The sequence below is a fragment of the Hippocampus zosterae genome, chromosome 10 (genome assembly GCF_025434085.1).
Source record: "Hippocampus zosterae strain Florida chromosome 10, ASM2543408v3, whole genome shotgun sequence".
NCBI classification, from domain to species: Eukaryota; Metazoa; Chordata; class Actinopteri; order Syngnathiformes; family Syngnathidae; genus Hippocampus; species Hippocampus zosterae.
The window spans coordinates 4,905,358-4,918,410 of record NC_067460.1 but is presented as its reverse complement, the minus strand read 5'-3'; the positions used below and the strand labels follow the sequence as shown (position 1 = coordinate 4,918,410).

General features: G+C 48.5%; 2 protein-coding genes across 2 annotated transcripts in view; one reads left to right on the top strand and one right to left on the bottom strand.

Annotated features, from left to right (window-relative positions):
• LOC127609257 (uncharacterized) overlaps nucleotides 1-1,310 on the top strand; it is a 123,811-nt gene extending 122,501 nt beyond the window's left edge. The window contains exon 2 of the mRNA XM_052079100.1: nucleotides 879-1,310. Within this exon, the coding sequence (XP_051935060.1) occupies nucleotides 879-1,138 (260 nt within the window). The 3' untranslated portion in view covers nucleotides 1,139-1,310. The remainder of the gene's footprint in view (nucleotides 1-878) is intronic.
• Nucleotides 1-12,786, bottom strand: part of LOC127609278 (alpha-2-macroglobulin-like protein 1) — an 87,598-nt gene extending 74,812 nt beyond the window's left edge. The window contains exons 1-11 of the mRNA XM_052079128.1: nucleotides 12,677-12,786; nucleotides 12,269-12,437; nucleotides 11,884-12,040; nucleotides 11,221-11,273; nucleotides 6,729-6,749; nucleotides 5,639-5,807; nucleotides 5,469-5,553; nucleotides 5,196-5,313; nucleotides 5,002-5,116; nucleotides 4,805-4,914; nucleotides 3,785-3,940 (exon numbers count right to left, since the gene is read on the bottom strand). Of these exons, the coding sequence (XP_051935088.1) occupies nucleotides 3,785-3,940; nucleotides 4,805-4,914; nucleotides 5,002-5,116; nucleotides 5,196-5,313; nucleotides 5,469-5,553; nucleotides 5,639-5,807; nucleotides 6,729-6,749; nucleotides 11,221-11,273; nucleotides 11,884-12,040; nucleotides 12,269-12,437; nucleotides 12,677-12,759 (1,236 nt within the window). The 5' untranslated portion in view covers nucleotides 12,760-12,786. The remainder of the gene's footprint in view (nucleotides 1-3,784; nucleotides 3,941-4,804; nucleotides 4,915-5,001; nucleotides 5,117-5,195; nucleotides 5,314-5,468; nucleotides 5,554-5,638; nucleotides 5,808-6,728; nucleotides 6,750-11,220; nucleotides 11,274-11,883; nucleotides 12,041-12,268; nucleotides 12,438-12,676) is intronic.
• Between the last annotated feature and the right edge of the window lie 267 nt (nucleotides 12,787-13,053).

Below are 13,053 nucleotides of genomic sequence, written 5' to 3'. Positions count from 1 at the left end.
TTTGGCTTGTTTCGTTATTTCCTCGTTCATTGTTAGGCGTCTTTAGTTGTAATTTGTTGGTCTTGCGTTTTTGTCAGTAAACTTTTTTTTCATTTTAAACCTTATCCATGTCTACACTTGTGTAATCCACCTCTCTTCGGATTATTCCCGAGATCTAAGATAAATTTTGATGTAGCTGGAGACGGAAGTTTTGTCATGCCTGTTTGTGTTTGGAAATTTACTTAGACATTACGCGGTTTGTTGGTGTTTTTTCGGAGGAAGAAATCCCATCGCCTCTCCGTGAGCCGTCACCTTACCGTGGTGGAGGGGTTTGTGTGTCCCAATGATCCTAGGAGCTAAGTTGTCTGGGGCTTTATGCCCCTGGCAGGGTCACCCATGGCAAACAGGTCCTAGGTGAGGGACCAGACAAAGCACGGCTCACAAAGCCCCTTATGAAATATAAAATCGATCCTACTCAGTTTCCCTTGCCCGGACGCGGGTCACCGGGGCCCCCCTCTGGAGCCAGGCCTGGAGGTGGGGCTCGTTGGCGAGCGCCTGGTGGCCGGGCTCAGCCCGAAGAGGCAACGTGGGTCCCCCTTCTCATGGTCTCACCACCCGTGGGAGGGGTCAAAGGGGTCGGGTGCAATGCGAGCTGGGCGGCAGCCAAAGGTGGGGACCCTGGCGGTCCGATCCTCGGCTGCAGAAGCTAGCTCTTGGGACATGGAATGTCACCTCTCTGGCAGGGAAGGAGCCCGAACTGGTGTGTGAGGCAGAGAAGTTCAGACTGGATATAGTCGGACTTGCCTCCACACACAGCCTAGGTTCTGGTACCAGTCCTCTCGAGAGGGGTTGGACTCTCTTTCACTCTGGAGTTGCTCACGGTGAGAGGCGCAGAGCAGGTGTGGGCATGCTCATTGCCCCCCGGCTCAGTGCCTGTACATTGGGGTTCACACCGGTGGACGAGAGGGTTGCATCCCTTCGCCTGCGGGTGGGGGGACGGGTCCTGACTGTTGTTTGTGCATATGCACCAAACAGCAGCTCAGCATACCCACCCTTTTTGGAGTCCTTGGAGGGTGTGCTGGAGAGTACTCCTGCTGGGGACTCCCTTGTTCTACTGGGGGACTTCAATGCTCACATGGGCAATGACAGTGAGACCTGAAGGGGCGTGATTGGGAGGAACGCCCCCCCCCAATCAGAACTCGAGTGGTGTTTTGTTATTGGACTTCTGTGCTCGTCATGGACTGTCCATAACGAACACCTTGTTCAAACATAAGGGTGTCCACATGTGCACTTGGCACCAGGACACCCTAGGCCGTAGTTCCATGATTGACCTTGTGGTCGTGTCATCGGATTTGCGGCCGCATGTTCTGGACACTCGGGTGAAGAGAGGGGCGGAGCTGTCAACTGATCACCACCTGGTGATGAGTAGGCTCCGATGGTGGGGGAAGATGCCGGTCCGTCCTGGCAGACCCAAACGTATTGTGAGGGTTTGTTGGGAGCGTCTGCCGGAATCCCCTGTCAGAAGGAGTTTCAACTCCCACCTCCGACAGAGCTTTTCCCATGTTCCGGGTGAGACGGGGGACATTGAGTCCGAGTGGACCGTGTTCCGTGCCTCTATTGTTGAGGCGGCCAATCTGAGTTGTGGCCGTAAGGTGGTTGGTGCCTGTCGTGGCGGCAATCCCCGTACTCGCTGGTGGACACCAGCAGTAAGGGATGCCGTCAAGCTGAAGAAGGAGTCCTATCGAGCCTTTATGGCCTGTGGGACCCCAGAGGCAGCTGACGGGTATCTACTGGCCAAGCGGAACGCAGCTTTGGTGGTCGCAGAGGCAAAAACCGAGCATGGGAAGAGTTCGGTGAGGCCATGGAAGCCTCTGGATTGGCAGACGGGGTGGTAGTCCCTCTTTTTAAAAAGGGGGACCGGAGGGTGTGTTCCAACTACAGAGGGATCACACTCCTCAGCCTCCCTGGTAAGGTCTATTCAGGGGTGCTGGAGAGGAGGGTCCGTCAGGAAGTCGAGCATCAGATTGAGGAGGAGCAGTGTGGTTTTCGTCCCGGCCGTGGAACAGTGGACCAGCTCTACACCCTTAGCAGGGTTCTCGAGGGTATGTGGGAATTCGTCCAACCAGTTTACATGTGTTGTGTGGACTTGGAGAAGGCGTTTGACTGTGTCCCTCGGGGAGTTCTATGGGGGGTGCTTCGTGGGTATGGAGTACCGAACCCCGTGATACGGGCTGTTCGGTCACTATACCACCGATGTCAGAGTTTGGTTCGCATTGCCGGCAGTAAGTCAGAATCGTTTCCAGTGAGGGTAGGACTCCGCCAAGGCTGCCCTTTGTCACCGATTCGGTTTATAACCTTTATGGACAGAATCTCTAGGCGCAGCCGAAGCGTTGAGGGGGTCCGTTTTGGGGGCCTCAGTATTGCATCCCTGCTTTTTGCAGATGATGTGGTGCTGTTGGCTCCTTCAAACAGGGCTCTCCAACTCTCACTGGAGCGTTTCGCAGCCGAGTGTGAAGCGGTTGGGATGAAAATCAGCACCTCCAAATCTGAAACCATGGTCCTCAGTCGGAAAAGGGTGGAGTGCCCCCTCCGGGTCGGGGGGGAGATCTTGCCCCAAGTGGAGGAGTTTAAGTATCTTGGGGTCTTGTTCACGAGTGAGGGCAGGAGGGAGCGAGAGATCGACAGGCGTATCGGTGCAGCGTCTGCTGTGATGCGGACGTTGTATCGGTCTGTCGTGGTGAAGAAGGGGCTGAGCCAAAGGGCGAAGCTCTCAATTTACCGGTCGATCTACGTTCCAACCCTCATCTATGGCCACGAGCTATGGGTCGTGACCGAAAGAACGAGATCCCGGATACAAACGGCCGAAATGAGTTTTCTCCGCAGGGTGTCCGGGCTCTCCCTTAGAGATAAGGTGAGAAGCTCGGTCATCCGGGAGGTTCTCAGAGTCGAGTCGCTTCTCCTCCACATCGAGAGGAGCCAGATGAGGTGTCTTGGCCATCTGATTCGGATGCCTCCTGAACGCCTCCCTGGTGAGGTGTTCCGGGCATGTCCCACCGGGAGGAGACCCCGAGGAAGACCCAGGACACGCTGGAGAGACTATGTCACCCAGCTGGCCTGGGAACGCATCGGGATCCCCCGGGGAGAGCTGGAAGAAGTAGCTAGGGAGAGGGAAGTCTGGGCTTCCCTGCTAAAGCTGTTGCCCCCGCGACCCGGCCCCGGATAAGCGGTAGAAGATGGATGGATGGATGGATGGAAATCCCATCGATTTCTGCATCCTGCCTTCCTTGACACACTGGACTCCGGTACTCTTTGGGGCACTGTGAATAACCGAACGACACATTTGAACATCACTTTGGGCACTTGGTGACTATTTCAGAACGCATCCACTCCCAGAGTGGCATTACGGCATCAGAATTAATTTCAGAACACATCATCGGGAACGGGGATTGGTGGTGCTTGTCCAAATTGTAATCTCAATACTGTATATCCAAATTACGGTACATCTGAGGAGAAATCAGAGGACGAGCCAAACTATGAAACAAAGTGGACTTATGGTCCTAAAAATACGGTAATTGCATGGCAATCTCCATCTGCTCATGTCATTGGCATCAGACACTATTTATGGTAACATTGTGTAGATTTTAATACATAGATAACAACATTTTTCTTGTACTTATCTTGATATATTTAGTCTCTGACTGCGTTGGTTAAACAAACAAACAGACAAAAAAAACAAAAAAACTAAATAACGTCATTCCTCAAATTTGCACCACAGTAGCCTAACAACAACACATTAGTCACAAACCTTGAGACTGACATAACCGCTCCATTTGCTGGTGTCCAGTGTAAAGGAAGCCATGCCTTCTGAGTTTGTGATGAGTGTTAAAGTGATAGAGTTCGGGCTGAATAAGGAGACAGACTCATTGGCGACGGGTTTGTTGTCTGGACCAGTCATTTTGACCTGCAAACAAGAAGAATGGGGAAAAAATGTTGAGCCATTTAAGGTTTTGGATGGCTACACCTTAAATTGGTCGCTTAAATAGCCTACAAAATGAAACACGTTCCCATCATGCACGTCAACAATTAGGTATTAGAGGTGCGGTCAAGTATGGTTGGGATTGGTTCGTACTTTGGTCTCTCGAGTGGCATTCTGGCTACGAATAGCAGCAATTGCAAAAAGCACTAACCGCAGCGTCATCATCTGAACTTCCCTTCTTTGACCACCGCACTGCTTGAGAGACTCACAATAATAAATTATCACAGATGAATTAAACTCCGGATGTTGCAACATTACCTTGAACAACGAAGCATTTAAATTGTATGGACCCAAAATACTTGACAATAAAAGCCAGGAAACTGAAAATGACCTCTAACTTGCTCAGGACACAGGTCATGACCAACCACGGCTCACCTGTTTGCTGAAGCTGAGCCATGCTTGGTCATGACCTGAGCCCTGAGCAACTGTGATGTCATTTTCAGTTGACAGCAAGTGACAAAATGACTGTCCCCTCAGATGGACAAAAACGGGTGGATTTTACTGTAATCAAAGCAATTGTCACCAGAATACCATGTTGAAAGTCATGAAAAATCGCGTTGATTTCCTCTTCAAGTTCAAGTATTCATGTACTAAAACCTTTTCAAGAAAATTTGATCTTAAATGTTCAACTTTCTTGACATTGTGATGACTGTCATCCAAATCTTTGACCGCTACGGTTCAAATCCCTCTGGAATTGATTGTCCGCTTTTGAAGGCTATTTGTCCTTGGGCTCATTCGTTAGACATGGTCTTACGTTGGCTTTCATACCACTTGAAAAAAAGTGAGTACCTTTCCCTGAAATGCGATGCCAGGCTTGTAGGCTTTGGGTGCATCTTCAAAAGTGACTGTTCTGACAACGGCACTGAAGCGTGCCCGCCCTGTACCTTTCACCATCACCCCTAAATGGGAAAGAGGATTATTCATTCGAACCAGTCATCAAGTGGTATCAGCAACATGATGGTTCTAAAAATGTTTCACTGGCTTACCTGTGCCATGCTCTTCCAGTTCAGCATCCACCACAAAAATATCTTCATACATATACATGTTGAGGTCAAAGTCTGCCATGCTCACCGTTTCGAAAGCACAGCCGCTGCGATCGGTCTGGAAGAGTGTTCCAATTTTTGACGAATGCAGTTCGTGGCATTACACAAAGGGACAGACAATATTGTCAGCTACTCACTTCCAGTTTATATGTCTTGCAGACATCTGTCTGAACCGGGGAACGCCAGGAATAGCGGACAGCGTTCCGACAAAACTCCGCCTTGACTGAGCCAACAACTGGCTTCCCGTAAGTGTATCTGACCGGAGAAGCAAAAGGAAAGCACAATCAGACACTTTTAACTTTATTATTGCTCACGTGCAGCAATGGTGAGTGCTGTTCGGAAATTTACGTTTCAGACTAATGACAAGACATTTGATGTCAAATATTTTCACTCAGTTTTAAAACACTTACTTTCCACAAATCTTGAACGTGACCTCCTGGTCCAAGATTGAAATCACACTCGGGAGGTCAACAGTTACCTCAAATTTGGGCAAAACTAAAGAAAGAACAAGAATAAATGCTCATGAAGCAAAAAAGGAAGGTGAAGCGAACACAACCATTTCGTCGCAACTGTAGCAGACCATATTCCTTGATGTCAAAGCTGTGGGAGATTTTCTCTCCTTTGTCCGTGGTGGCGGTAATAATGTAGGTTCCTTGTGTTGCCTCTTCAATCATGGGATGGGAAAGATCAAGGATTCCCGCCGAAACAAATTTATCCAACCACTGAGCAATCCGATAAGAATTGGGGTCCTACATGGACAGACAGACAAAAGACAAAAGTGTGCTGTCATCGTGGAGTTGCAAGTGACCATCTCCAGACAACTTGAAGAAGAACAGCACATTTTTTTTAACTTTATGTGGCTCATTATCAGTGGGAATTCCAGCTTTGATTCTTGTCGAATAAAAAAAAAAAAGCTTCCTTTCCAATTCCAATTAGCCCTTTGTTGTTAAATGTGGGAAAGCCAATTTTCACAACAGCAAAAATTCCTGGCCAATGGAGGTGGCTCCACTCACTCCCTGACTCTCCGACAATTAAGTGTCGGAGAGTCGCAACCAGTCTTCGACATTGTGGAAGCGAGAATGATTCACACACAGAATACGTTTACAAGGAAATGCAGGCAGAACTCCACAGGTGGATGATGTCATGTTGGCAAGGGCCATCACATTACAGATCACCACTATAAAGAGGGCGATTGGAGACCACCTTCGATCGTTTTGACACCCTCCACCCACACAGCTGTGTCACGGCCAAGGGGGCAGCTGGTTTTCATATGGGGTTCTATCCATGCTGTTGTGATATCCATGAATGAAATACAATGACATCCATCACACATGTCCGTTGAGCGTATAGTCTGTCTGCCTGCACCTGGATCAAATTCACCAAAGTCACATTACTCTCACCGCACCACAACTTGGACCTGGTTTTACCTGCTCTAAAGTCACATCTACTTTTAGTCACCCCAAATTGTCTTATGTCAAAGAAAAATACCCCCTCGTTCAACTGTAACACCCAGCGTGGCACAAACACAGTCTACCTGTTTCCCAAACACGGTAAACTAGACTTGCTGTGGCAGCGACCTGAGGGTGTACCAGTTTTTACGGCAAGCGCATGTGCACCGTCTATGGACATACAGCCTCAGTTGTTGGTGTGGCTCAAAATGGGATTCTTACCTGGAGCTCCACCACCGTGTACTGAAAAAGAACAAACGGACAAGTCAGACTCGTGACTAACAGTTTCTTGGAAATACATCACAACATCACATCACAGTTTAAATGTTCATGAAAACGTATGCTGGCAATGACATCAGAGGAATGTTATTGGACGCTGACATTACCATATGAAAGGCTTCAAGCAAAATAAAAACATACATACATAAGCGCGCATAATTCCAAATGCAAATGGTGAATTTATATTTATTTATATATTTTTCACTCATTTGAAATAATTACATGTCTGAATTATAAAACATTATCCCCTCGATTAAAGCACCCGTACAACATCATATGTGTACCTTGAGCGAGGCGAGCGTGAACAGTATCTGAAAATGACTTGTCATTTAATTTTACAAAGAAGTGTTGCACATTGCTTGGACTCGATTCACGTTTCAATATAGTCCATCAAGCTGTCCATAAGGAGCCCTTTACTGTCAGTAGCTGCTTGTCAGAGCGCGTGCAGCATTGTTGTATGTTGGAGCGCATTTTTTTCCAATTCATGACACGCTGGCATTGGTGCTCTTTGATTGCACGTCGTGCATTCTAGCATTCTCCCCACTTTCCTGTCCACAATCAAAAATGCCGGGTTGTGTGATCGAACCAGGTGTTGGCTTTTGAAATGTTCGATCCATTTTGGAGCCGGGTGAAAAGCCGGGTGAAAATCAATTTGAGTTATTTGTTGTCCTTTACTCCACTGCCAATGTTTTGCCTGAAACATCATGATTGACAGACCAGCATCCACCCGGTCAATTTAAATCGCTACACCTGCCCAGTGCAGACAAATCCTCAGCGGGAGAACGTATCCCCTTGGCAAGGTGACTTCATGAACACCAAAACTAAATCCAATGTCTGTGCTTTGCTTTAGATTGCAATGTGAATGTGAACCCAGTATTGCTCTACATTTAATCGGTTTTTTCTGTATACCAGGCGCCGACAGGTATGGCAGCCTCGGTCACACGCTCCCTAGTATTATCCCTGTTTTTGTCATTTTCGTTTGTTTTTGGCGACCCTGAGCGGCTTACTTACACGAGGGAAAAGTTGCTGCGCATTGGGGAGTCTACGCTCGGTCTTTTTTCACCAGCACACGAAAATCCACAAGGTTTTTCGGAGCTAATCGCGAGCGGAGCGGCTGCGCTGTACGGAGCATGGAGACGCCGCCGCAGGAGGGGGAAGCGAGCCGGCGTGCTCGTCAAGCTCAGGCAGCGCGGATTTCGAACCCCGCTCCCATCGATCCATCTTGCTAATCTACGATCTCTGCCAAACAAGATGGATGAACTTCTTCTCCTCACAAAGACCAACAAAACATTTGCACGTTCTGCTGCGCTCTGCTTCACTGAAACCTGGCTCAGTGACCGCCATCCAGATCCCGCGCTACATCTACCCGGCTTCCGCCTTCTCCGAGCCGACCGCGACACGGAGCTATCGGGGAAATCGAAAGGTGGTGGGATTTGCTTCTATATCAACGAAGAATGGTGCACTGATGTCACGAAGCTCGACGCACACTGCAGCCCGGACCTGGAGTCGCTGTCTTTAAACTGCAAGCCATTCTACTCGCCACGTGAGTTCACCTCCTTTTTACTAGTCGGTGTTTACATTGCGCCACAAGCTAACGCTAACACGGCGATACAAACGCTAGCCGAACAAGTAAACAAACTCGAACTAAAATACCCAGAGTCACCCCTGATCATTTTGGGCGATTTTAATATAGCACATCTTAACCGTGAACTTCCCAGATATAAGCAGCACATAGACTGTTTCACCAGAGAAGGCAACATTCTAGATCACTGCTATACAACAATCAAAAATGCATACCGATCGGTCGCCCGCGCAGCATTGGGTCTTTCTGACCACAATTTAATCCACTTAATACCTACATACAGACAGAAACTCAAATGTGTTAAACCGGTTGTTAAGACTGTGAAAAAATGGACAGATGAAGCAAAGCTAGCTCTACAAGAATGCTTAGACTGCACTGATTGGGGCGTCTTTGAAACTTCAACGGGCACACTGGATGAATACACAGACACTGTAACATCATACATCAGTTTCTGCGAGGACATGTGTGTACCAACGAAGTCGTTCTGCTCCTTCAACAATAACAAGCCATGGTTTACTCCCAAACTCAGGCAACTCAGGAAAGAGAAAGAGGCCGCATTTAGAAGTGGAGATCGGGCACTGTACAAACGTGCCCGAAACCAATTGACAAAGGAAATTAACATCGCAAAGAGAAGCTATGCAGAGAGGCTGAAAAACCAGTTCTCTGCTAACGACTCTGCATCTGTATGGAATGGCCTGAAAGCAATCACTAACTATAGAATGCCATCCCCCCAAACAGTGAACAATAAGGGTCTTGCTAATGAACTAAACATGTTTTTCTGCCGATTTGAAAAGGACACCCCCATTTCCCACACACACCCACCTCTACCAGAAACCACTCTACCTAGCCCCCCACCCTCTTTTTCTCCACTACAGATCCACGAACAGGACGTGAGACGGCTCTTCAAGCAGCAAAAGATCAAGAAAGCTCCGGGGCCCGACAAAGTGTCCCCCTCCTGCCTGAAAGTCTGCGCTGACCAGCTGGCTCCGGTCTTCACACAAATCTTCAACAGATCCCTGGAGCTGTGTGAGGTCCCATCCTGCTTCAAACAGTCTACCATCATCCCAGTTCCCAAGAAATCGGCAACATCGGAACTGAACGACTACAGGCCTGTCGCCCTGACGTCTGTGGTCATGAAGTCCTTTGAACGCCTTGTGCTGAATCACCTAAAGAACGTCACTGGACCCCTGCTGGACCCTCTCCAGTTTGCCTACCGGGCAAACAGGTCTGTGGAAGACGCAGTCAACATAGGTCTGCACTACATCCTCGAGCACCTCGACAGCACAGGGACCTACGCAAGGATTCTGTTTGTGGATTTCAGCTCTGCGTTCAACACCATCATCCCGGAACTCCTCACCCCCAAACTACTCCACCTCGGTGTGTCCCCTACGATCTGCCAGTGGATCCTCAGCTTCCTGACGGGACGGACACAACAGGTGAGACTGGGAGCAACAACATCATCAATACGCACCACCAGCACTGGAGCCCCACAGGGATGTGTCCTCTCGCCACTGCTCTTCTCTCTCTACACAAACGATTGCACCTCAACAGATCCAGCTGTCAAACTCATAAAGTTCGCAGACGACACCACGGTCATCGGTCTCATCAAAGACGGCGACGAGTCTGCGTACCGCCAACAAGTGGAGCACCTGGAGCTTTGGTGCGGCCGACACAACCTCGGGCTGAACACGCTCAAAACTGTAGAGATGATCGTGGACTTCAGGAAACATTCTTCTCCTCAGTTGCCCCTCACACTATCCAACTGACCTGTGTCAACCGTCGAGACCTTCAAGTTCCTGGGAATCACAGTCTCCCAGGACATGAAGTGGGAAGTCAACACCACCTCCATCCTGAAAAGGGCCCGGCAGCGGATGTACTTCCTGAGGCTGCTGAGGAAGCATGGCCTGCCACAGGAGGTGCTACGACAGTTCTACACTGCAGTCATCGAATCAATCCTGTGTTCTTCCATCACGGTTTGGTTTGGGGCCGCCACAAAAAAGGACAAAATCCGACTTCAACGGACAGTTAGGACGGCAGAAAAAATCGTTGGCACCGCCCTACCCACTCTTGAGGACTTGCACACTGCAAGAATCAAGACAAGGGCACGGAAAATCCTCCTGGATCCCCCGCACCCTGCCCACCACCTTTTTCAGCCACTCCCCTCAGGCAGACGCTACAGATCCATGCGCACCAAATCCAGTAGACACTTAAACAGCTTCTTCCCTCTAGCCATTAAATCCTTAAACAGTCACTGACAGTCACTCTTCTTGCACCACAAAATGGTACTTCAAAACTAGTGGTTACTCTAAAATGGTTCAATGATTTTGTTGTTTACGATGATACTAGTGCAGCGTGTTATACCGGAGACAAATTCCTTGTGTGTTCTACATACTTGGCCAATAAAGATGATTCTGATTCTGATTCTGAATAGTATGTTGTACAGTATTGTTAAGTCTAGTTGCAAACAACACAAGGACCGATTAGGCATTATAGTTGAAAGGCACATTCATAAGCGCTTCTGTTTTTTTCTCGACCATTCACAAATCACTGAATGAAACCTGTTCACGGTGCCTGCCGTCATGTTTGTTTTGAACTCACTGTTAGTTTTTCTGATGCAAAGATCAATTGGCAGATGATACAGGGAAAATTTAAGTGGCCTGAGGTGCAGTAATTATGATACATTGACAACTGACTTTAAAATCCCTCAGCCGGATAGGATGTTCAGATAGGAGGGTCACATGCATTTTTGTCAATTGACTTGTGCACAACTGACTTCTCCCGTCTCGTGTGCTGTCTTGCGCTTTTTCATTTCCACACATGATGGAGTCACTTCAAAACTTTTTGAGAACTTACCAGGCGGTCCACGGGGATGAAATTGGAATCCATGGAAACAATTCGGAACTGCACTGTAAAGGAATGTCACAAGGAGAAAAAGTTTCGAGCAATTGCTTTAAAAACATGACATGCAGGGAAAGCCGGAAGGAGGGCATTTTTCGCTCTGTTCGGTGGGTTGTCGAGGTCGACAATTTCTATGTGAAATGTATTTGGAAAGGACTCAGATTGTGATATGATGACTTTGACCACGGCAGGAGTAAGTAAAATCTGTGAAAAAAATGTGCACTCTCTGGCCCCATTTAGTGTCTCAAATTTGGTTTGGAATCAGCGACTGCGCCTGAGGAAAACTAACCAGCCACAGAGAGAAGGCGAGACTGATGAGGTGTTCACCCGTTTGTCACTAATGAGCGGACCTGTGACCTTGGATTTCAGGGGATTTTTCTGAAAAGATGGTAGAATGTCCACCGCAAGAAAATAACGAAATGTCCATTACTCATTGGCCAACAACTCTACAGCATGAACGGGCCTTTGGCAAGGATTCCGAAGTGATGCACAAATAGCAACAGTTCTCCTTGACAGCTCAGTTCATCGCCTCTTTTGGAGTTTCAATTGATTCAACGTTCCTGCCTTGCCCCAATGCAGTCACTCAACTCTCAATATTTAGATAGTGGTGATCCATACCGGTCTGCCCGGGTTTGTAGATGGGCTTATCGGTCTGGACAATGTGGATGAACGCAGGAGGCTGAATGAGGATTTTGGTCTTCTTTTTCATGGTGGCATTCTCCCCTTCCACAGTGACGGTTATGGTTGCCACAGTACGAGTTCGCACTACCGGGACCTACAGTGCCAAGGAACACACATGCATGCGCGCGCACACACACACACACACACGCACACACACACACACACACACACACACACACACACACACACACACACACACACACACACACACACACAGGCAAGACAACAGAGAGACTGTAAACTTGTACAGATATGATGATCACCGGTCTCTGTTCTCTGCAGGTCTCGACGTGGATTTACACTTGGGTCGATGACAACGCACCTGAAATTTCAGGCAATCGTACAAGTCGTGGTTGACGTACTTCTCCAGGATGACGGTGCTGTCCAAGGTGATAGACAATGCGACGGGCTCCATGGGCCCCTGGATGAGGGCACACAGTGTTTCCTGCGACCCTCCTCTCACCTGGGAGCTCACGGTCACGGCAAAGATGCTGCACAGAGGGAGAGAAGGCCAATATTGCACGAGTAAACAACTCAAGTGTCACATCGCGGCAATATCTGGGGCAGACAGCATAGAGAGCAAATTATGAAACGTCAAAAGTCAGACGTCCATTTTCAGGTCAAAGTTTGAAATGAACACTGACGATCTTCATTCCTCTGTGGGAGCAACTATGTCAAGGGCTGCGGCCAGAGTTCAGCTGAGACAAAGGTCAAGATTGGCTCTACTTACATGTCATTGAGAGGATCCGATGATGCACTTTGCAGAAAGACAGATGCAAATATGACCGCCACGGTGTGCACGACAGGTGCCATATTTGCGCAGCCCACACAGCGTGTTGTTCCGACAGGTTGGAGAGGCTTTCTGCACCAGTGCTCTGGGACACTGATGCAAACCTTTTGGGCTTTGTGTTTTTTATACACCACCAATCCACCACAACCGCCCGCCCCAGCTTCATGAACACTGCCCCCAACATTCCCTTTTACTTTGCAGTCCCCACCCTGCTGCCAAACTAGTTTTACTCCCCAAAAGTTCAAACCTGACCTTCCAGCTGCAATTCTGGGAAATTTGAGAGATGTGTGTGCATGTGTGTGTGTGTGTGTGGGGGG